Source organism: Cetorhinus maximus, chromosome 2 (assembly GCF_964194155.1).
Source record: "Cetorhinus maximus chromosome 2, sCetMax3.hap1.1, whole genome shotgun sequence".
NCBI classification, from domain to species: domain Eukaryota; kingdom Metazoa; phylum Chordata; class Chondrichthyes; order Lamniformes; family Cetorhinidae; genus Cetorhinus; species Cetorhinus maximus.
In genome coordinates, this window is record NC_135880.1 from 83,267,493 (window position 1) to 83,293,371 (window position 25,879).

At 40.8% G+C, this 25,879-nt stretch overlaps 1 protein-coding gene across 3 annotated transcripts in view; it reads left to right on the top strand.

Annotated features, from left to right (window-relative positions):
• The window catches only part of dmxl1 (Dmx like 1), a 259,834-nt gene that overhangs the window by 38,686 nt on the left and 195,269 nt on the right, over positions 1–25,879 (top strand). For all 3 annotated transcript variants that reach the window (XM_078566607.1, XM_078566622.1, XM_078566614.1), the window contains exons 3-5: positions 13,037–13,114; positions 18,943–19,018; positions 23,272–23,410. In XM_078566607.1, coding sequence (XP_078422733.1) covers positions 13,037–13,114; positions 18,943–19,018; positions 23,272–23,410 — 293 coding nt within the window. The remainder of the gene's footprint in view (positions 1–13,036; positions 13,115–18,942; positions 19,019–23,271; positions 23,411–25,879) is intronic.

Below are 25,879 nucleotides of genomic sequence, written 5' to 3' on the forward strand. Positions count from 1 at the left end.
CAGCGACTGGTGTTACAAGGACACCTAGGTCTCATTGCACATTCCCCTCTCTCAATCTATAGCTATTCAGATAATTTGCCTTCCTGTTTTTGCTACTAAAATGGATAACCTCACATTTATCCACATTATACTGCATCTGCCATGCATTTGCCCACTCACTCAGCTTGTCCAAATCACACTGAAGCATCCCTGCATCCTCCTCAGCTCTCCCTCCCACCCAGCCTTGTGTCATCTGCAAATTTTGAGATATTACATTTAATTCCCTCATCTAAATCACTAATATATATTGTGAATAACTGAGGTCCCAGTACCGATCCCTGCGGTACCCCACTAGTCACTGCCTGCCATTTGGAAAAAGACCCATTAATTCCTACTCTTTGTTTCTTGCCTGCCAACCAGTTTTCTATCCATCTCAATACACTACCCCAATCCCATGTGCTTTAATTTTACATGCCAATCTCTTATGTAGGACTTTGTCGAAAGCCTTCTGAAAGTCCAAATAAGCCACATCCACTGACTCCCTCTCATCAACTCTACTAGTTACATCCTCGAAAAATTCCAGTAGATTTGTCAAGCATGATTTCCCTTTCATAAATCCATGCTGACTCTGTCCGATTCTGCCACTGTTTTCCACGTACTCAGTTATTAAATCTTTTATAATGGACTCTAGAATTTTCCCCACAACTGACGTCAGGCTATCTGGTCTATAATTCCCTGTTTTTTCTCTGCCTCCCTTTTTAAATAGTGGGGTTACATTAGCTACCCTCCAATCTGAAGGAACTGTTCCAGAGTCTATAGAATCTCGGAAGATGACCACCAATGCATCCACTATTTCTAGGGCCACTTCCTTAAGTACTCTGGGATGTAGATTATCAGGCGCTGGGGATTTATCGGCCTTCAATTTGCCTTCAAATCAATTTCCCCAACACTATTTCCCTACTAATACTGATTTCTTTCAGTTCCTCCCTCTCACTAAACCCTGTGTTCCCCAACATTTCTGGTATATTATTACTGTCCTCCTTTGTGAAGACAGAACCAAAGTATGTATTTAGTTGGTCAGCCATTTCTTTGTTCCCTATTATAAATTCCCCTGTTTCTGACTGTAAGGGACCTACATTTGTCTTCACCAACCTTCTTCTCTCACATACCTACAGAAACTTTTACAGTCAGTTTTTATGTTCCCTGCAAGCTTACTCTCGTACTCTATTTTCCCCTTCTTAATTAATCCCTTGGTCCTCCTTTGCTGAATTCTAAACTGCTCCCAATCCTCAGGTCTGTTTTTTTTCTGGCCAATTTGTATGCCTCTTCTATGATTCAATTAGATCACAGCTGGTCTCTTTCTTAACTCCATTTTACCAGGCTTGGTTCCATAACCCTTGATGCCTTTCTAACAAATATCTATCAATCTCAATTTTGAAATGTTTCGTTGATCTAACCTCAGCTTTTTGAGGGATGAGAGAGTTTCAGATTTTGAGTATTGCTGAAAAAAGATACATGCAGTCGAAGCTTTTCGTCTTGCACCTATCAGGACAGTTCACTTGAATACCAATAGTAAAGGAAACAACAGTTCATACTGTATGAGAAGAGAGTGCTGATTGGTTGGCAAGTGGACTCTGGTAGAGGCATTACCATGCAGAATGCACCAGGGAAGAGTTAACTACTAAGCTTTTGTTCAAATTCAAAACAGGCAGGCCAACTTTGGTCTAGGCATTGCCATGGGGAATGAATCAGGGAATGGCTGTCCCACAAGCTTTTGTTTAGTTGAAAAAGGCTCATTGTATGGACATGCTCCTTTTGTCTGCCAAGAACAGGACCCAATGAATATATGTAGCTTCTAGTATGCATGAGGGACCCACACTGAAAGCCTGACTGATCATCTTAAATTGGTTTTGAGTATAATTCTTAGCACAGTCAGGATTGATTAGCAACTGTTGTGTAATCATGGAATCACATCTAATGTTGGACACTGTTTTGAGTTTTGCAAGCAAAGGCTGGTTGGGTACAGTCTGCACTTCTGCCTGTTGAGAAAAACTGAAGGGACGTGCTGTTTGATGAGATCCACCAGTCATTGGGACATATGCCCTACATACCTGGCATCACACTGGCACTGAAATTCATATACCACATTACTCATTTCTGTGATTGGCAGAATGTTTTTTTTTGGCTTGACAGCATCCTGTTGGTGGAGAATACCACTCGTGTTGCTACTGCATAGTAACAGCGTAAAATAGCTAGCTTCACTTGTAGCTCAAATTTTTCAGACACTGTACACTTTCAGGGTAATCTGAGATAGAATGGGCACTTTTCAGGACTGAAAATGGTGGCCTTAGACCCCTTCATGAGTTTGTGCGATATACAGTGAGCAGTGATCTGATTAGGGTAGCCATTATCCCACAGAATGGCTTTGATGCATCCTATTTCAGCATCAAGCTTGCACAGTGAGAAAATGGCTATTTATGAGGTTGCCAATGAGGCTAATCTTATAGCACGTGGAACTGCAGGAATCCCAATGCACATATTGACCAGTGAAGGTCGGCTTGCGGTAGACAGTAGTCAAGAATCTATTGGCAGATTTCCCAACTAGCACATCGTGGCAAGGGAGTTCATTTGACTGCTCCATTTCAAAGATGAATTTGAGTGCAGGATGGAGTCCATTAAGATGTGTAAGGATAATGGCTGCCCTTATCAGATCATTGCTTGCTGTATATTGTGCAAACTCATGACTGGGCCTGAGGCCACCACTTTCAGACCCAAAAAGTGCCCATTCTACCTCAGATTATCCTAGGAGGTTAAGGTGTCTCAAAATTTTAGCAGCAAGGGAAGCTAGCTGTTTCAGATTATGAAATAGCAACACAAGTGGTATTCTCCGCTAACAATATGCTGCCATTAAGACTAAAAGATGTTCTGCTATCACACAAATGAGTAATGTGGTATATGAATTTCAGTGCCAGTGTGATGTCAGGTGTATAGGCTGTACATAGCAACAGCTGGCAGATTGTATCAAACGGTACATCCCTTCGGCTGTTGGCAACAGGCAAAGCACAGACTGTACTCAACCAGCCCATGCTTGCAAAACTCAAAACAAAGTGTCCAACATTGGATGTCATTCCGCATTGGAAAGCACTTGCTAAACAATCCTGATTATGCTAAGAATTATACTGACAACCAATTTAAGATTATCAGTTGGGCTTGCAGTGTGGCTGACTTACACATATATTCACACTCGGGGGCCCTTTTCTTCACAAACAGAAGGAGCATACCCATGCATTGCACCTTCTCAAACTAAACAAAAGCTTTGGGTATAGCCATTCCCTGGTTCATTGGTCAAGATGTTGCCATTGGGAATCATCAAAGTCGACCTGCCTGGTTTGAATTTAAAAGCTTGGCAGTTCCCTGGTGCATTCTCCATGGCAACGCTTCTACTAATCAGAGTCCACTTGCCAACCAATCCCTGTGGCATACCACCTGTCACATCCTGCCAACCAGAAAAAGACCCATTTATTCCAACTGTTTCCTGTTAGCTAATCAATTTTCTATCCATGCCAGTATGTTACCCCTCTACACCATGAGCTCTTGTTTTCTGCAATAGCCTTGGATGTGGCACTTTATCAAATGCCTTCTGGAAACCGAAGTACAGTACATCCACCGGTTCTCCTTTATCCACAGCACATGTGACTCCTTCAAAGAACTCTGATAATTTGGTTAAACATGATTTCCCTTTTACAAAACCATGTTGACTCTGCCTGATTGCCTTGAATTTTTCTAAGTGCCCTGCTGTAACATCTTTAATAATAACGTCTAACATTTTCCCTATGACAGATGTTAGGCTAACTGCCCTATAGTTTCCTGCTTTCTGTCTCCCTCCCTTTGAAAAATAGCAAATACGACTCCTTTATTCAAAATCTAATGGAACCTTCCCCGAATCTAAGGAATTTTGGAAAATTAAAACCAGTGCATCAACTATCTCACTAGTCACTTCTTTCAAGGCCTTAGGATGAAATCCATCTGGATCTGGGGATTTGTCAGCTCTCAGCCCCAACAGTTTGCTCAGTACCACTTCCCTGGTGATTGTAATTTTCCTGAGTTCCTCCCTACCTTCCATTTTCTGATTTACAGCTATTTCTGGGATGTTACTTGTGTTCTCTACAGTGAAGACAGAAGCAAAATATCTGTCTAATTCATCTGCCATCTCCCTATTTTCCATTATCAATTACCATGATGCACTTTCTATAGGACCAATGCCCACTTTGTTAACTCTTTTCTTAATTAAGTATCTATAGAAACTCTTACTGTCAGTCTTTATATTACTAGCTAGCTTTCTCTCATACTCTAATTTTTCTGTTCTTATTGATCTTTTTGTCGTTCTTTGCTGTACTTTATATTCTTTCCAATCTTCTGACCTGCCACCTATCTTTGCGTAATTATATGCTTTTTCTTTAAGTTTGATACTGTCTCTAACTTTATTAATTAACCACAGATGGCGGGCCCTCCGCTTGGGACTTTTCTTTCTCATTGGAATGTATCTATTCTGTGTATTCTGAAATATCCCTTTAAATGTCTGCCACTGAACTTCTATGACATATCCCTTAACCTCATTTGCCATTTCACTTTGCTCTGCTTTCATGCCCTTATAATTGCTCTTATTTAAGTTTAAAATACTAGTCTTGGACACACTCGTTTCTCCCTCAGAATGAATGTAAAATTCAATTATATTATGATCGCTGCTACCTTGGGGTGCCTTCACAATGAGGTTATCAATTAATTCTATCTCGTTACTCAGTACCAGGTCTAGTATAGTCTGCTCTCTGGTTGGCTCCAGAACGTGCTGTTCTAAGAAACTACCCCAAAAACATTATGAACTCTTCATCTACGCTACCTTTGCCCAACTGATTTTTCCAGTCTGCATATAGATTATAACCCCCCATGATTATTGCTGTACCTTTCTGGCAAGCTCCCATTATCTCTTCTTTTATACTCTGTCGTACTGTGTAGTTACACTTAGGAGGCCTGTACACCACTTCCGTCAGTGACTTCTTGCCTTTATCATTCCTCATCTCAACCCAAACTGCTTCTACATCCTGGCTCCCTGAACTTAGGTCACCCCTCTCGAATGTGTTAATCATTAATTAACAGAGCCACCCCTCCACCTTTTCCTAACTTCTTGTCCTTCCTAAATGTCACATACCTTTTAATATTCAGGTCCCAATCTATGTCATCCTGTAGCCATGTCTCTCTAATGACTATCAAATCGTACTTATTTCTATTTGCGCTATCAGTTCATCTGTTTTGTTTTGAGTGCTACGTGCATTTAGATACACAGCCTTTAGTTTTGTCCCTTTATTATTTTTGTAGTGTCCAGCCTTATCTGCTGATTTACTCTTAGAATTCTACTCTCTGTCCCTTTCTATCACAGTCTGTTTAACTTTTTACAATTTACATCAATGACTTCGATGAGGGGAGTGAAGACATGGTAACTAAATTTGCAGATGACACAAAGGTAGGAACTGTGTTGTGAAGAGGACATGAGGTTGTAGATGGATATAATTAGATCGAGTGAGTGGGCAAAGATCTGGCAAATGGAGTTTAATGTGGGAAAATGTGAAGTTGTTCACTTTGGCAGGGAGAACAAAAAAGCAGAGTATTATTAAATGGAGAACAGCTGCATAATTGAGGTGCAGAGAGATCTAGGTGTTCCAGTACACGAATCACAAAAAGTTAGTACGCAGGTACAGTAAATAATTAAGGCTAATAGAAATCTATCCTTTATTACAAGAGAGATTGAACATAGAAGGATATTCTTCAGTTGTAGAAGGCATTGGTGAGACCGCACCTCGAATAGTGTGTGCAGTTTTGGTCTCCTTATTTAAGGAAGGATGTAAATGCATTGGAGGCGGTTCAAAGGAGGTTTACTAGATTGATACCAAGAATGAATGGGTTGTCTTATAAGGAAAGGGTGGACAAACTGTGCTTGTTTCCACTGGAGTTTAGAAGAGTGAGGAGTGATTTGATTGAAGTATACAAGATCCTGAACGGCCTGGACAAGGAGGTTGTCGAAAGGATGTTTCCTCTTGTGGGTGAGTCAAGAACTAGGGGGCACTGTTTTAAAATTAGAGGTTGCCTTTTTAGGACAGAGATGGAGAATTTTTTTTCTGAGGGTTGTGAGACTTTGGAACTCATTGCCTCAGAAGGTGGTGGAGGCGGGGGTCATTGAATATTTTTAAGGCAGAGGTAGATAGATTCGTGTTAAGCAAGGGAATAAAAGGTTATTGGAGTTGGATGGAAACGTGGAAATCGAAATGCAAGATCATCAGCCATGATCTTATTAAATGACGGAGCAGACTCGAGGGGCCGAATGGTGTACTCCTGTTCCTATTTCTTATGTTCTTATCATTTCCCAAATTAATACCTGTCTTTCTTGCCTTGTCCCTTCTCTTTGGTTTACCACATCTTCCCAAATTTGATCCCAAACCCTTACTATTCAGTTTAAAACCCTCTCTACTTCCCTAGTTAGGCAGCTCGCAAGGGCACCGGCCCCAGCATGGTTCAGGTGTAGACCACCCCAATGGTACAGATCCCACTTTCCCCAATGCTGGTGTCAGTGCCCCACAAACTGGAACCCACTTCTCTCACCAATCCTTGAGTCTTATGCCAATTTGCACGAGTTTTAGGTAATAATCCAGAAATTATTACCTTTTGAGGTTCTGCTTCTTAATTTGGCCCCTAGCTTGTCATACTGACTATGCAGAGCCTCCTCCCTTATCCTGCCTACATTGTTGGTACCTATGCGGACCATGACCACTGGACCCTCCCCTTCCCACTGTGAGCTCCTCTCCAGCCCTGAACAGATGTCCCGAACCCTGGCACCGGGCAGGCAACAGCCATCTGGACTCTTGCTCTTTGCTGCAGAGAACATTGTCAATCCTGCTTACTATACTGTCCCTGACTACCACTACATTCCTTTTTGCAATCCCCCCCCCCCCCCACTTGGATGACATCCTGTACCATGGTGCCGTGGTCAGTTTGCTCATCCACCCTGCAGCCCCTACTTTCATCCAAACAAGCTGAGAGGACCTCAAACCTGTTGGATAATTGCAGAGGTCACACTTGCACTCCTGCCCCCTGGGTCCCCTTACCTGTCTCACCTGCAACCGCACCCTCTTGTCCCTGGCCACGGACCAAATCAGATGACCCTGTCCTAAGTGGTGTGACTGCCTCCTGGTATAAAGCATCCAGGTAACTTTCCCGCTCCCTGATGTGTTGCAGAGTTTGCAGCTTAGCCTCCAGCTCAATGACTCTGAGCCAAAGTTCCTCAAGCCGCACTTACTGTAAATGTGTTTGTCCTGGATCACAGTGTTATCCAGGAGCTCCCACATGCTGTAGCCTTGGCACATCACCTGTCCTGCCACCCTTAATGTGTTTTAAATAATTACTTAATTGTATTAATCACATATTTAATGTTGTTTCCTTATATATTTTATTAACTTTAGCACCAAATTATGTACTATTTTAAACCTTAGGGATAGAATAGCACTTACCAACTTACCAGATACTCACCAAACAGCTAGCTCCTTTCACTGTAGCAGAGCAAGAACCAATTTCAATGTGGTGAGAAAGATAGACATGAAAAATGCCCAGCCTACCTCAAATTGCCTTGGAAGGGTAAAATGTCTCAAAAATTTGAGCAACAGGCGACGATAACCGCTTGATGCTGTTATTGCGCAGTAGCAACATAAGTGCTATGTTGCACAAACAGGATGATGCTGTCAAGCCAAAAAGACCACCTGCGTAATACATAAATGAGCAATGTGATATATGAATTTCAGTGCCGATGCAATGCTAGGTAAGTGGGCCATACGCCCCAACAACTGGCAGATCGTATCGAGCAGCACATCCCTTCAGCTGTTCACAACAGGCAGAGTGCTAACTTTACTCAACCAGCCTATGTTTGCAAAACTCAACATAACGTCTAATGTTGTGATTTCGCGATTGGGCAGCACTTGCTGAACAATTCCAAGTGTACCAAGCATTACAATAACAACCAATTTAAGATTATCAGTCTGACTCGCAATGTAGCTCACTTGGCTTGCTTGAAGCTACATATATTCATACGCAGGGACCTGACATCTGCAGGCAAAAGGAATTTGTCCAGGCATTGCACCTTTTTTGAATTAAACAAAAGCATTGTGGACAACAGATCCTTGGTGCATTGCATATGGACAAGGAGCAGGAGTAGGCCATTCTGCCCCTCTAGCCTGCTCCGCCGTTTAATAAGATCAAGGCTGATCTGATAGTAGCCTGAAATCCGCATCCCACCTACTGCCGATAACCTATCATCCCTTGCTTACCAAGAAACTATTCACCTCTGCCTTAAAAATATTCAAAGACACTCTTCCTGGAAGACTGGTGGAATCAAAGTTCCAAAACCTCAACTTTTTAAGTGAAAAAATTTCGCCTCGCCTCTGGTTTAAATGGGCAACCTCTTATTTTTAAACGGTGACCCCTGGTTCTAGATTTTTCTAAAAGAGGAAGCATCCTCTCCACATCCACCCTGTCAAGACCCCTCAGGATTCTACGTTGCGATCAAGTGGCCTCTTATTTTTCTAAACTTCAGCAGATACAAGCCGAGTTTGTCCAACCTTTCCTCATAAGACAGCCCACCTCTTTCAGGTATTAGCCTGATGAGCCTTCTTTGAACTGCTTCCAACACATTTACATCCTTTCTTAAATAAGGTGACCAGTATTGTACACTGTACTCCAAATGTGGTCTTACTAGTGCCCTGTACAACTTAAGCATAACCTCCCTATTTTTATATTCAATTCCCCTCGCAATAAATGATAACATTCTATTAGCTTTCTTAATTACTTACTGTATTTGCACACTAGCCTTTTGTGATTCATGCACTGGGACTCCCAGATCTCTCTGCACCTGGGAGCTCTGCAATCTCTCACCACTTAGGCTCCTTAGACAGCAACTTCGAAACCCACGACTTGGAATCTAGGAAGACAAGGGCAGCAGATGCAAGGAAACACCACCACCTGGAAGTTCTCCTCCAAGTCACTCCCATCCTGACTTGGAAATATCTTGCCGTTCCTTCACTGTTGCTGGGTCAGAATCCTGGAACTCCCTTCCTAACAGCGCTGTGGGTGTACCTACACCACATGGATTCAAACGGTTCAAGAAGGCAGCTCACCACCACTTTCTCAAGGGCAACTAGGGATGGTCATTACACGCTAGCCCAGCCAGCGAAGCCCACATCCTGTCAAAGAATAGTTTAAAAAAAAATGCTTCTCTTTTATTTTTCCTGCCAAAATGGACGATTTCACGTTTTCCCACATTATACTCCGTTTGTAAAATCTTTGCCCACTCACTTAACCTATCCTTATCATTTTGTTGCCTCCTTATGTCCTCTTCACAACTTACTTTCTTACCATGGTAATGCCTTGACCAATCAGAGCTGACCTGCCATCCGATCAGCATCCTTTTCTCATATACTATAAATTGTTGCTTCCTTGGAAATTTGGCATACTTGCTTCTGTCCTGAGTCCAAGATGAAAAGCTTTAACAGCATGTCTTTTTTTTTTTCAATCATAAGTAATTCTTTCAATTAATCAAATCTGTCATGTCGCATTAGTGTTGTGTTCTATTTCCCTTTGGTGTCATTTACTGTATTTAACTCATGCACCAGTGCAGTAAATATAGTGATTAGTTGCTGCTAATGAATTTTCTCTGCAAGTTACCCAGCTCAAGGCTATGCTTTTTAAATGAAGAAACAAAATTCTGTAATATTTGTTCCAACTTTGGGACTTGTATTCTTTTGGCTTAGTTCAATAGTCATAGGCAATTTCAAGTTTTTCAGATTATACAGTCCAAAGCTCCTTCATTGCTACAGCTTCTTAGCGTGGTATGTCACCATTCGGAAGCAGATTCAAACAAGATCTGAGGTTGAATTCCTTGTCTGTATTATTATTTGATCTCAGCCAACCAGCAGTTCAGTTTCTACAGTTATGGTCAATATCTCTCTTTTGGTGAGGAAAATAAGGTTAATACTATGATTCTACTTGTAAATCAGTAAAGCATTCCTTTAATGATGCTGAAAAGCTAACTTTCTAAATGATGAAAAGCTAGAAAAAGTGAAGATCCAAAGAGATTTGGGGTCTAGATCATGAAAATGTCATGAACAGGTACAGGAAATAATCAAAGAGGCTCTTACAATGCTAGGATTTATACCTAGAAAAACTGAATGCAAGAGGGTAGAAATCATGCTTAAGCTATACAAAGCCCTGGTTTGACCACACCTAAACTATGAGCAATTTGGGCACTACATTTTAAGAAAGGTGACCTTGGAGGGAGTGCAGGATATATTTAACAGAACGAAACTGGATTCCAGGGTTTAAATTACTAAGTGAGATTACACAAATGAGTGTTATTTCTCTGGAATTTAGAAGGTTATGGGGTGATTTAATCAAAGTTTTTAGGATATTGAAGGGAGCAAAGGGTAGGCAGAGAGAGACTTTTTCTGCTTGTTTGGGAGTCTATGACAAGGGGTCATAGTCTGAAAATTAGAGCCAGACTTTTGAGGTGTGAAATTAGGAAACACCTGTATACACACACAGGTTGGTAGAAGCTTGAAACACTTATGCAAATGGAAATTGTTGCTAAATCAATTATTTTTAAATGAGATTTGTATTTCTAAAATTTTGAGGGATATCTGACATTGAGTCCGGTCACAGATATGCTGTGATCTCATTCAATTGTGGAACAAACTTGAGGGGCTAAATGGCCTACTTCTATTCCTGTGTTCATTCTCTCCCCCAACTCCAGTCTGCTGACATTGGTTCTTGGTCATGTGAACCCAATTTGACAACTGCGCTTGGAACTGTACCCCAATTTGGGTCAGTGCTTTCAGGAGCCAAGAGGAGAAAAAGAAAATTGGGATGGGGTGGCGGGGTAGACATGTTTATTTTGAAACAAGCTCTGCCTCTCCCTCTCTAATCTCCAGTTTATTTCAGCCTTCCTTGTTGAGGGCATCCGATAAACTGGCAAAAATTTAGGAGTTCTGAATTATCAGAAGAACAGCCTGTTATCTGAGAAGTTAAGTTGAGGCTTTGTCTGTCTGTTAGCAGTAACTAAAGATACAAGAACTTCTTACCTTGCTCCTCAGTACAATCGAAATAGATGAATTGGCCATTAATTTCACTATTGTTTGTGGGATCTTGTATTTCTTGCTTACATAAGTTACTGTACTGAAGTTGATTGTTATATGTGAAGCTCTTTTAGGCATTTGAGACATGATAAAATTGTTATACAACTTTTTGGGGAATTCTGTTTATTAAACTATATTTTTCCAATATTAGTCATTGAATCATAGAATGATTACAGCACAGAAGGAGGCCATTTTGCCTGTTGTGTCTGTCCTGGCCCTCTAAAGGAGCAGATCACCTAGTGCCAACCCCTTGCCTTTTTCCCATAGCCCTGTAAAATTTCCCTTTTCAGATAATGATCCATTTCCCGTTTGAAACCCTCAATTGACCCAGCCTCCAAAACACTAAGTGCATTCCACATCCTAGCCACTCGCTATAAAAAAAGCTTTTTTTCTCATGTTGCTATTGCTGCTTTTGCCAATTACCTTTAATCTGCGCCGTCTGATTCTCGATCCTTCCGCTAATGGGAACAGTTTCTCCCTATCTGCTCTGCCCAGATCCCTCATGACTTTGAATACTTTTATTAAATCTCATTGCAACCTTCTCTTCTCCAAGAAGGACAATCCCAACTTCTCCAAACTCCTTTCCTAACTGAAGTTCCTCATCCCTGGAACCATTCATGTGAATCTTTTCTGCAACTCTCTAATGCCATCACATCCTTCCTAAATTGTGGTGCCCAGAACTGGATGCACTCCAGTTGAGGTCAAACTAGTGTTTGAGTGAAAGATACAAGGATACCCAATTCCACGCCCCACCCCACCGACCATTTTGACAGGGCCTCGACCACATCATACCCATTTCCCGCACTTCTGCTCTCACTGCTTCCCCTCCCTCCCAGAGCCATGATAGAGTTCCCCCTCTCTTCATCTTCCACCACAATAGCTTCTGCATTCAACTGATCATCTTCATGTTTCTGCCACCTCCAACATGATGCCACCACCAAATATATCTTCTCCTGTCCTCCCCTTTTAGCATTCCAAAGGGACCATTCCATGTGCAACACTCTGGTCCACTGTTCAGTCACCCTTAATACATTGTCCTCTTCCTACGATACTTTCTAAGTTCAGAAGGAATTCATTGTACATGAAGTACTTGGAGATGTAAGACTATATAAAAGCGCACTCAACGAGATGAGCCACAGAGACCCAATTATTCTATATTGCTATTGATACATTCATACTTGGCTGAAAATGTTTGTCTGCATCATTGGAGGATGTGGGAATTGCTGCAGTTACATATTTACATAACCTCAATTCTGGATATACACTTTAATCAATCTTCTACAGCTTCAGTACATTTACAGCACAAGACTTTGTGATTATTGGGAGGAAGCAGAAAAGGAGATTGAAGTTAGCTTTCGAAATAATTTTAGGGATAAACAACCTATAAAACACACCTGACTCTCTTGTACACCAATACAAGTTGCATCAATTTTGTCATTTCTGCAGTTGTGTTGTGGACGTTTGGAGATCTTTTGCTTTCTGCGTTGATGTTGACTGCCTGTATAACTAATGTTTGGAACCTTTTATTCCAGAACATCCATGTGCAATGGCATTATCTAAAATTTGTTATAGAGTATGGGCAATACAATTGTAAAATTATGGAATGGGCGGAAAAAAAAGAGACATGCGTGACCAACATTTTTCAATGAGTGAACCTGGAAACAGGCATCACTTAATCTCTTGGAGACATCAAGGCCACAGCATGCTGTTTGAAACAAAGATGATGTATTTGACCTTTAATTCAGTCCCATCCTATGGTCTGATAAATGGTGATCTTGTAATTGTGGGAATTAGTAACTCATTATCACTGTTTAAATGTGTTTCCTCCACAGATTGCAGCATCATACGGAAATTTGATCTGCATTTTTGAGCCCACCTCCCTTTTAAATCTGAAAACTAAGCGTTCTACAGTAAGTGGAGACAACTTGTGTTTTTATTTTTAACAGTGAGAAGATTGGTCTTGGAATTTGGTATGCTTTTATCTCAAAATTGTTATTAGAATCCATTTGGCAGGGGGTTTTTTTGAGTTAGTTTCTATTGGTCAGCAAATGTTTTACGCAGGTTGAGACTCATGTTTGATTTCCCCAAATTACTGAGATTTACACCCTCTGGCAGGGTTTCCGATTGTCCATTTATGAGGTGCGCATTCTCCTTTTTTTAATCCCAGTTACTTAATTCCAGAGAGCTTTGATACAGATTGGCAGAACCAGAGTTTAGTCGGGTACAGCAGAAGTTTCTAAAAATGCCAGTCAATACTTCCTACTGCTCATCCAGCTGGGGCAATACTAAAGATTAGGGCTTTAGTGTGTGGGACTATCTGGAGAAAAGTGGAAGAACTCTAGCCCTCAATAAATTTCTGTTACTCCAGATTCCATTAATGAGTGAAGCTGGCCAGTTAATCATCACTACACTGCAGTACTGTGGAAATGCCTATCTCATGTATTTGGTTACCAAGTCTGCTAAAGAGGTTGGCTTGTTTTCCAATTTTTCATTGCTATGTGTGTTAGCTTGGAGCCATCTTAATTCCAATTGAGTAGACAACTGATGAGTAAGGTTTTGAGTTCTCACTAGATAGATATGAACTATAACAGCTCTTCAGCATTATTAGCAGTACAACTCAGCATAGCATTGTGCATTGCGAACCCCTTGGCTACAATGTCCCACTGAATGATGTTTCCTGGAGTTATTTGCTTCAATGCAACCAAGATGTATATTCAGACGAGGTACCAACAATTGTATGCTTTAATATTTGCATATAATACTATTGCCCTAAGTGTTAGAATTTCCTCACAGACTATAGGCTGAAAAATCTACTTTTAGTATGGTGAAAAGACCTACGTAGGGAAGCTTGAATCATGTTTAAGTTGTGGATATCTATATCCAGTGCAACATACCAGGCTCACTCATCAGGCTCACACATGACCAACTCGTTAAGCTAGGTTCCTTTGCTTGGGGCCTCGACAAACTGGTGTGTGCACCTTGAGTTTGATACTCCTTCCGGTGTATTTCCACTCTGCAACTATTCATTTTTGCCACAAATATCAATTCTTAGGTTAATCATAGCATATAGCTTGAAGGAAGCTTTTCATTTTGTGCTTGAGAGTTCTAAATTATGAAAAAGAACTGTTGGATATTTGTAGTACATTAAAAGATTAACCTGCATTGTGACTTGGATGTCACTGGAGAAAAGCCAAAAGTGTCTTTCATACCTCCTTGGTGCAGCTGAGGAGGATCATGTCCAAGATGAAATTTGCATTCACCAGGATGCCCAGGTACTGAAAAAAAAATCAGTTGGGTCAGCTAGCACTTGCAGTCAGTACCATTTGGGATCTTCTCTTCAGCTGTTCAAAGCAATTAAAATGCATGTGGGGATACCAGCATGCCTTATTGCTTAGCCCATGGTTGAAAATGTATGCAGCACGCAAGGTTTGTTATCTGCAAGAGTACAATAGCATCTTCAGACAAATACCCCAGATCCAATTCCTATGATGTCATTCAACACATCATTAAAAAATCAAATGAGATTGTTGACACATTATACTGTCTTCTACATGATATTTCATGATCTGATGACCTGAAGCAACTGTATCAGAAATTTTGATGGAAAAAATATTAAACTAGAAAGTTAGGAAATGTTGACTGTCCTTTGAGATTACCTGGAATTGAGATTGTCTAGAATTCTTATACATGCAAGAGGAAATTTATTAATCCTGCACTTCCAATAGCGAATGACACTCAAAGGCTTAGTTTAGAGATAGAATTACAGTATTGTGAACCTGATTTTCCAACCAGCAGTATTCTGAAATGTGAATTTACCCTTGTCATGTAGTTTCAATATTGTTCTTGTACAAACCTGTGAAGAATGTTGCACTTAATTTGTAATGAAGAATTACAGTTTCTTTGGGTATCTATGCTGCTTTTCATTGAAGCATGCTGTCACTATTTAATGTGAATATTTGTGGTTATTACAGTGCACATGCGTATGTGCAGTTTTTTCATGCACAGATCACACTGCTGATTTTTAAAATTCATTCATAGGATGTGGGTGTCACTGGCCAGGCCAACATTTATTGCCTATCCGCAATTGCCCTTGAGAAGCTGGTGGCGTGCTATCTTCTTGAACTACTGTAGTCCATGTGTTGTAGGTATGCCCACAGTGTTGATAGGGAGGGAGTTCCAGGTTTTGACCCAGTGACAATGAGGAAACGGCGACATATTTCCAAGTCAGGATAGTGAGTGGCTTGGCGGGAAACTCCCAGGTAGTGGTGTTCCCATGCGTCTGCTTCCCTTGTTCTTCTAGATGGTAGTGGTCGTGGGTTTGGAAGATGCTCTCTAAGAAGCCTTGGTGAGTTAGTGCAGTGCACCTTGTAGATAGTACACATCGCTGCCATTGTGTGTTGGTGGTGGAGGGAGTGAATGTTTGTGGGTGGGATGCCAATCAAGTGAGTTGCTTTGTCCTGGATGGTGACAAGCTTCTTGAGTGTTGGTGGAACCGCACTCATCCAGGCAAGTGAAAAATATTCCATGATATTCCTGATTTGTGCCTTGTAGATGGTGGACAGGCTTTGGGGAATCAGGAGATGCATTACTCACCGCAGGATTTCTAGCCTCTGACCTGTTCTTGTCGTGACAGTATTTGTATGGCTAGTCCAGTTCAGTTTCTCGTCAATGATAACCCCCAGAAGGTTGTTAGTGGGAGATTCAGCAATGGTAATGCCACTGAATGGCATGGGGCAGTGGTTAGATTCTGTCTTGTTGGAGATGGCCACACAAGCGCCAAGCAATGGCGCAAATGTTACTTGCCACTTGTCAGCCCAAGCCTGGATATTGTCCAGGTCTTTGGCTGTGGACTGCGTCAATGTCTGAGGAGTCACGAATGGTGCTGGACATTGTGCAATTATCAGCAAACATCACCACTTCTGACCTTATGATGGTGTGAAGGTCATTGATGAAGCAGCTGAATATGGTTGGGGCTAGAACACTACCCTGAGGAACTGCTACAGTGATGTCCTGGAGCTGCAATGATTGACCTTGAACAACCACAACCACCTTCCTTTGTGCTAGGGATGACTTCAACCAGTGGGGCGTTTTACCTCTGATTCCCATTGAGTCCAGTTTTGCTAGGGCTGCTTGATGCCACACTTGGTCAAATGCTGCCTTGACGACATGGGCAGTCACTTTCACCTCACATCGGGAGTTCAGTTCCTTTATTCATGTTTGAACAAAAGCTGGAATGAAGTAAGGAGCAGAAAGGTCCTGGCGAAACCCAAACTGAGTGTCAGTGAGCAGGTTATTGCTAAGCAAGTGTTGCTTGATTGCACTGTTGATGACCCCTTCCATCACTTTACTGATGATCGAGAGTAGACTGATGGGGTGGTAATTCGCAGGGTTAGATTTGTCCTGCTTGTGTACAGGACATACCTGGGCAATTTCCCACATTGCTGAGTAGATGCCAGTGTTGTAGCTGTACTGGAACAGCTTGGCTCGGGGCGCGGCAAGATCTGGAGCACAAATCTTCAGTACTATTGCCGGAATATTGTCAGGACCCATAGCCTTTGCCTTATCCAGTGCCCTTAGCTGTTTCTTGATATCACGTGAAGTGAATCGAATTGGCTGAAGACTGGCATCTGTGACGTTGAGGACCTCCCGATGAGGCCGAGATGGATCATCCACTTGGCACTTCTGGTTGAAGACTGGTGCAAATGCTTCAGCCTTACCTTTTGCACTGATAAGTTGGGCCCCCTCCCCCATCATTGAGGGTGGGGATATTTGTGGAGCCTCCTCTGCATTGAGTTGTTTAATTGTCCCCCACCATTCACGGCTGGATGTGACAGGACATGCAGAGCTAAGATCTGATCTGTTGATTGGGGAATTGCTTAGCTATGTCTATCACTTGCTGCATTAGCTGTTTGGCATACAAGTAGTCCTGTGTTGTAGCTTCAACAGGTTGACACCTCACTTTTTTAAGGTATACCTGGTGCTGGCCCTGGCATGGCCCCCTGCACTCTTCATTGAACCAGGGTCGATCCCATGGCTTGGTGATAATGGTAGAGTGGGGGGATATGCCGGACCATGAGATTATAGATTGTGGTTGAGTGCAATTCTGTTGCTCCTGATGCCCACAGCACCTCATGGTCGCCCAGTCTTGAGTTATATCTTTTCGCAATCTATCCCTCTTAGCACAATGGTAGTGCTACACAACACGATGGAGGGTATCCTTAATGTGAAGATCGGACTGCGTCTCCACAAGGACTGTGCGGTGGTCACTCCTACCGATACTGTCATGGGCAGACGCATCTGCGGCAGGCAGGTTGGTGAAGATGCGGTCAAGGACATTTTTCTCTCTTGTTGGTTCCCTCACCACCTGTCACAGACCCAGTCTAGCAACTATGTCCTTTAGGACTCGGCCAGCTCAGCCTGCTGGTAGGACAGAACTTACCCAGGGATGATGATTCTGGTGTCTGGGCCATTATCTGTAAGGCATGATTCCGTGTTTATGATTATCAGTCTGAGAGACAGTTCTCCCAATTTTGGCACTAGCCCCCTGCAGTTATTAAGGAGGACTTTGCAGGGTTGACAGGACTGAGTTTGTCCTTGTTGTTTCCGGTGCCTTGGTTGATGCCGGGTCGTCCGTCTGGTTTTATCCCTTTTAGGCTTTTTAGCGGTTTAATACAACTGAGTGGCTTGCTAGGCCATTTCAGAGGCATTCTAAATGTTAGCTGCATTGCTGTGGGTCTGGAGTCACATATAGACCAGATGAGGTAAGTACTGCAGGTTTCCCTTCCCTGAGGGCATTATTGAACCACATGGGTTTTTACAACAATCGACAATGGTTTCATGGTTATCATTAGACTTTTTAATTCGAGATTTTTATTGAATTCAAATTTCATGATACGTGTGGTGGGATTCAAACTCAGTTCCCCAGAGCATCACCCTAGGTCTCTGGATTACTAGTCCAGTGACCATACCACTATGCCGCCACCTCCAATGTGTGAATTGAATTGCAGTAACTGTTGTAAATTCCATGTGCTATATTTCTAATTTGCATTTGTAAACGTTTGACTGAAGATTAGTTATATTTTCTAGTTGATTTAATTTTATCTGGAGGCGAGGGAGAAGTGTGAGATATACTTAGATGGTACCGCTTGTATTGGTGAAGTCATTTTTTACAAGTATCAAATCTGCCAATTTTTATGGACAGAAAAAGTGTAACAATTTGAAATTATGCGCTTTGTCTTTGGAAGTTCAAGTAAATTATCATCTTGTGTTATATTTTCAATATTATGGAACTTGTGTATATTTTTAATATGGGATGAAGTAAAATAAAGCGTCAGAGGCAACATCCTCATAGAACTTTTTTCAAATTAGCGGTGCTCAACCCAAAAGTGCTTTATGTATTCTCACAACTAATTAATAGATTTCCTGTTCTTTTTTTGTTGTACAGATCAGGACATAATTGCCAAATTTATATGTAATTGTTTTGGTGAAAGTTGCTGTGGGTTGAATATTGCAAAGTACGGCTAAGATGTAACGTGTTGAATAATCGGAGGGGTCCAGTAAGGACAATACAGCTCTGTCCATAACATTTAAGTTGCCTTAAGGTTTTCAATATTTCAATCTTTAAATTATTTTTCTTATTAAATAAACTGATTAATGTTGAAAATGTGTTTTGACAATCAATTCTTAAACCAGTTTGAGTCATTGAGCCCTTTTGATTTGTTATATCCGTTTACAACAGTTAAATTATCAATGGCAGAAGAATGGACAGTTTGCACTGGAGTCAGTGGTACATAACTTAGCATGGGACCCACAAGGTAAGAAAAAATATGTAATAATTTTAGATTAAAAGCTTGTTTTCTGAATGATTAGAATGTTAGAAAAGTCACCAGATTACAGTCAATGTCAATCAGCTGATTTGTAAGATTATTTTCTCGAGTCACAGGTCCAAAATAACCTTTGCTGATTTTGGTGTTGGGGCAGTAGTGGTGAGCCTGAGTCAGTGAGTCCTTTCTCCTCCTATTGTTAAGTCTGTCTCCAAGTTAATTGACTGTCATAAAAATTTGAATTCAAATTTTCATCACAGGTAGCCTAATGCCTTGAGGTGGAGATTATCTGGTTTGGATTTTTGTAGCAGTTTAAACTGCCAGAAGGAAACTTAATTGACAACAACAACTACTTCTTGCACTTAAATAGCTTAGCATCATAAAGCATCCAAAGATGCTTCACAGGAACATAGCAAACAAAATTTGCCACTGAGCCATACAGGGTGATATTAGGGCAGATCATTTAGAACAAACCAAAAAGTTAATGAAAAGGGAATAAATAGAACGATTAAACTATCCAAGAATATAAAAACAGATTGTAAGAGCTTCAAGTATATGAAAAAAGAGGAGAGGAACAACTGAAGCATATGTTTGTCCCTTGGAGGCAGGGACAGGAGAAATTATCATGGAGAATGAGCAAATTGAGGAGAAGTTGAACAATATTTTAATATAAAAGCAAAATACTGCAGATGCTGGAAATCTGATTCATAAAGAGAAAATGCTGGAAAAACTCAGCAGATCTAACAGCATCCCTGGAGAGAAAAGAGTTAACATTTCAAGTCTCTATGACTCTTCAGAGTTGTTATTGAACAATATTTTGTCTGTCTTCACAGTAGAATACACAAATTACTTACAAGAAATAGAGGGTAACCAAGGAGTTAATAAGAATATGGAAATTTAAGTAATTAATATCAGCAGAGAAAAAATATTGGAGAAAGTTAAGGGGCTAAAAGCTGACATATCCCCAGGACCCGATGGCCTACATTTTAGGGTTCTAAAGGAGATAGCTGCAGTGCTATGGGTGCATTGGTTATGATTTTTCAAAATTACCTTGTTCCTCAAAGGATCCAGTGGATTGTAAGTTAGTACATATAACACTGCTTTTCAAGAAAGGAAGGGGAGAGAAAATGTAACTACAAACCTGTTAGCCTGATATCAATCATCGGGAAAATGCTGGAATCCATTATTAAGGCAGTTTAAAGAAAGCATGTAGAAAATTATAGTATGATTCATGAAAGGGAAGTCATGTTTGACATATTTACTTGAGTTTTTTGAGTTTATAACCTGAATGGTCGAGAAAGGAGAGCCTTTATACTTGGATTTCCAAAAGGTATTTGTTGAAGTACTAGACAAAATGACCAGCAAACTGGGGGCTCATGGAGGTAATATATTAGCATGGGTGGAGGATTGGGTAACAGAAAGGAAGCAATGACTAAGGATGAATGGGGCATTTTCAAGTTGGCAGGTTTTAACTAGTGGAGTACCAGTGCTGGGGCCCCCACTATTTAGAATTTATATTCATGACTTAGACAAAGAAACTGAGAGTAATGCATCCAAGTTTACTAATGATGCACTCCAACCTAGTTTTGTAAGCTGTGAGGAGGATGGAAAGAGGCTGCAAAGAGGTATAGATGGGTTAAGTGAGTGAGCAACAAGGTGGTAGATGTGGCTAAGTGTGAGGTTATTCACTTTGCTAATAAGAATGGAAAAGCAGAATATTTTTTAGAAGGCACTAAACTTTTAAATGTTGATGTTCAGAGAGACTTAGATGCACTTTTATGAGGAACAGAAAGTTAGAATGGAAGTATAGCAATGAATTAGGAAGACAAATGGCATGTTGGCTTTTCTTGCAAGGGTACTAGAGTGCAAACACAAGGAAGTCTTGCTGCAATTTTGTGGAACTTTGGTGAGAGACCACACCTGGAGTACTATGCACATTTTAGATATCCATCTCTATGGAAGGATTTACTTGCCTTGGATTTGGTACAGTGAAGGTTCACTTGATTGGTTCCTGGGATAAGAGTGTTGTCTTCCAAAAAGAGACTGACAGAATAGGGCTTATACACTATGGAGTATAGAAGAATGAGAGGTGATCTCATTGAACCATACAAGATTCTGAAGGACAGGTGGTAAGATATAGACAAGAAATTCCAGAGCATTGGGCCCAGGAGACCGGAGGAATAACCAATGGTGGAGTGATAAATTTGGGCATGTACAATAGGCTAGAATTGGACAAGTTCACAGTTCTGGGTGAGCTCACGTTTCTGCAGTTTGGAAGATGGGAGATTGGCCAGAAGAAAATTGTAATAATCAAGTCTAAAGGTAACTAAGGCAATAATAAAGGCTTTGGCAATAGATAACCTGAGGCGGGGCTGAAGCTGGGCAATGTTACAGAGGTGAAAGTACACTCTCTTGGTGATGGTGTGGATAGGTGTTCAGAATAATTGCTTGGGGCCACATATGAGACCAAGGATGTGAGTACTCTGGTTAAGTCTTAGACAGTTACCAGGGAGAGTGATGCAGTCAGTGGTTGGGGAATGAAGTTTGTGACAGGGACCAAAATCAATGGCTATGTTCTTCCAAATATTTAATTGGAGGAAAGTTCTGCTTATCCAGCAGTGAATGTTAGGTAAGCAGTCTAATCAATTAAGAGATGCGGATGGGGTTGAGACAAGTTTTGATGAGACCTGGGTGTTGTCGGTGTGCCTGTGGAACCTAGCGTGTTTTTGGATGATATTGCTGAGGTGCAGCCGGCAGATGGAAAATAGGAGGTGACGGGGGTATATCCTTAGGGTCTCTAGAAGTTTGGGAGTGGGAAGAAAGCCATTGCAGGTGGTTCTCTGGCTATGACTGTGAATGTAGTCCATCCAGCTGGATGACAGAGGGGAGGTATTGGAGGAGGATGATGTGGGCAGCTGTCTCAAAGGGTGCAGGCAGAGTAAGAAGAATGAGGAGGTATATTTTACCATAGTTCGTCACATCGAATGTCATTTGTAGCTTTGATAAGAGCCATTTGAGTACTCTGGTAGAGGGGAGTCCTGATTGGAAGGATTCAAACATGGAGTTGAAAGAAAGATGGACATGGATTTGGGAGGCAAAAACACGTTTGGGGAGGAAAGGGAGGTCATTAATATACTTTTCAAGGACAGAGGGATCAAGATTGGGTTTTTTGCGCAGGGTGACGTCTGCATATTGAAGGGGTTGGGATGGCCCCAGGGAGCTGGCAATGGCCCGTGAAGAGAAGGAACCATTAACAATATTAGCTAACATGGCAGCCAGGAAGGAAGTTTGGTGGTTGGAAATTTGATGCACATTGGGCTGGGGATTGACTATCATGGACAAACTAAGCTCAGAGAGGGCATGAGGAATGATAGAGAAACAAGAGAAAGGGCTAGTGCAGGGGGTATCATGGGGGTTGTTTGGCTCCATGGGTAGGGGAAGGGTAGGAAGTTACAGAAGCAGCTGAATGAATGGTCTCAATCTTAGTGACAAAGAACTCCATTAGCTCCTTGCACTTGTTGGATGTGAGGGTGGAGGAGATAAGGAAGAGGAGTTTGAATTTTGATAGTGCAGAAAAGAAGCAGGGGGTTTCCTTTGGATTCTTTGGATAGTTTAAATATTGATGTATAATCAGATGTGAATTTCATACACCTTCAAGATGTGAGGAAGGCCCATTTCATTGTTAAACTTTAAAGTAGGGTCCCATTTAGGTTGACCGCAAAAAATCGACAGTATCCTTACACTTTTTCAGCTTTTCTAACTTATTTCCCCCTGCTTCCTTCCTCTGCCACATTTAGCCTTCCTCCCCTTCCTCTTTTCTTCATTTTTTCTCTCTTCAACATTTTTCCTTCCTTCATTCTCCTTTACTGTTGTCCCTTTCTCCCTTTGTTTATTTTCTTCCTTTTTTCCTGTACATTTTTTCCCTTTTGCTTTGATACTTCTTTCGTCCTTTGCATTATTCCTTCCTCTCTTTTACACACTGGTATTGCATTTGGTAAACTGTCAAGCTCTCAGCCTCTTGCAAGACAATTTTGTCCATAGTAAGTTATCAATTGGTCAAATTCCATCACCATTCAAATTGCATTACCATTCTGTGATACAATGCTTTGACAAACCAATGGTAACAATCCAAGTATGTTTCAATTTTTTTGTTGAACCTTTCAGCAGGATTGCACTGAGATCAACTTTGATGAGGGCTAAAAGGTAAAATAGCCATTAAAGTAACAAACATTTTTCCATTCTAGGAATTCGTCTCTTGACGGGTTCCAATTCTTTACAGCTTTGGTCCAATGGAAATCTGGAAATGAATATTAATGAAGAGGAAGCTACAGATGAGACAGATCCAAATAAAGTTGGTGATTGGAGATGCATCTGGGAGTCTAAGTAAGGGAGCATTATAGCTTTTGTTATGAACTGGATACAAGTTTTCAAGATTTTGGTTCCAAGTTGTAACCTGGTGAGAAGCACTATTAGTTGTAAAATGTAAAGTAATTCTTAGAAAATGAATTTTATAGTTACATTTGGATTCCTTATTGATTCATTCAGTGCTTACACAGAATCATAGAATAGTACTACATAGAAGGAGGCTATTCAGCCCATCGTGCCTTTGCTGGCTTTTGGTAGAGCTGTCCAATTAATCCCATTCCCTTGCTCTTTCTCCATGGTCCTGTATTTTTTTGTTTTAAGTTATTTATCCAATTTTTTTTTTTAAATGTTGTTTTGAATCCTTCAGGCAGAATGCTCTCGCACAATGACTCATTGTTTTAAATGAAAATGTTTCCTTATGTCACCTCTGCTTTTGCCAATTATAAACCTGCTTCCTGGTCCTTCAGCCATTGGAAACCATTTCTCTTTATTTAATTTATCTACATGCTTCATGATTTTCAACACCTGTATCAAATCTCTCCTTGGCCTATTCTGCTGTAAGGAAAACATCACTAAATTCTCTAGTCTGTCCTAACTGTAATCCCTCATCTCTAGTAAATTTCATCTGCACCAACTTCAGAGCCTTCATATCCTTCCTAAAATACTAAAGCTGAGACCAGTCTAGTGTTTTATATAGATTTTGAGTAATTTTCTGACCTTCGTACTCTCCACCTCTATTTATAAAGCCTGATATCCCATATGCTTTATTAACTGCTTTGTTAACCTGTGCTGCCATCTTCAAAGATTTGTGCACAAGCACCTCCAAGTTCTTGCACATCCTTTAAAATTGTACCATTTAGCTTATATTGTCGTCTCATTCTTCCTACCAAAATGCATCACTCCCATTCATTCCACAAGCCTGTCTATGTCCTCTTGAAGTCTATCACTATCTTTCTCACTGTTTACTACATTTCCAAGTTGCGTATTATCTGCAAATTTCAAAATTCTGTCTTGTTGCCCCAAGTCCAAGTCATTAACGTATATCAAAAAACAGCAGTGGCCTGAGTACTAAACCCTGGGAAGCCCCATTGTATACCTTCCTCCAGTCTGAAAAAAAGCCATTTACCATAACTCTGTTTTTTTCCCCTTACCTAATTTTGTAGTGCATGGGCTTCAACTTCACGAGCCTCTTTAATTTGGGAGTCTTTATCAAATACCTTCTGAAAGTCCATATACACATCAGCAACTGCACTGGCCTTATCCACCCTCTCTAATACCTCATTTAAAAAAAAACTCACTCAATTTAGTCAACCATGATCTGACCCCTATTAGTTTATGCTTTTTGAATTTTCTCCCCATTATTGTTTGCAAAAGCTTTCTCACCACCAATGTTAAACTGGCTGACCTGTAATTGCCAGGTTTATACTTCCGTCCTTTTTTGGACAAGGATATAATAGTTACAGTTCTCCAATCCTTTGGCAACACCACTGTAGCTCAGCAGGATTGGAAGACCGTGGCCAGCACCATTGCAATTTCCACCTTTACTTCCCACAGCATTCTAGGAACATCCCATGGACTGGGAGACTAATAAATTTTAAGTGCCATCAGATTTTCCAGCACCACCTTATCATCTCTTCTAGTATCTTGATAACTTTCTTGTTTATCATGGCTTTGGCAAAGTGCTCATCCTTTGTAAACACTGGTGCAAAGAACTCACTTAGTACCTCAACCATGTCTTCTGCTTCCATTAATATCTACTTTGGCCCTGAATCAACTCCACCACTCCTCTAGCAACCTTTTTACTGTCAATACGCAGATGTATAGCTTGACCTACAGATGTTCTCATTTCTTTACATTTATTAGTGCGCAATATTCTTAAGTTTTAAAGTCTGTCTCGCTTTCTGGACTTAAATAATACATTTATGTCCCCAGTGGAGGGATTTCCTTTAAAATATTCAGAAGAATAAATGCAGTTCTCCAGAACATTTTGCAATTATCTTTTAAATTTTGAAATGTGTTAATGGAAACCATGTCACTAGGGTTCAGATTTTGAAGTTAAACTTGAGGAATTCTTTTGACTTTTAAAAAGTTGTATTATTTCTTGGAATCTGCATTTATTTGTGCTGGATACAATGAATTACAAAAGCAAAATTATGCAACTTCAGTTCTTCCCCTGGCATTTATTTGAGTGTAATGAAGGTTTGTTAACTTTTGAAAAAAACAAAATACAGTATTGAATTTGATGCTGTATTCAAGCATCGGATATAAACCAAATTGTTTTTACAGAAGGTACAATGTAACTGGTACAAAATATCACAATACTGTGCAAACACAAATACATTATGCCACAAAGTAATCAAACCATAAAGGTTCAATGATTTACCAAATAAAATAGGATCTGCCACAGCGGTGTTTGCAGTGCCATATTGTCAGGTTTGTACCCAGTAACAAACTCAGTCTCCATCTCATGCCTCCATCTAATTTCCT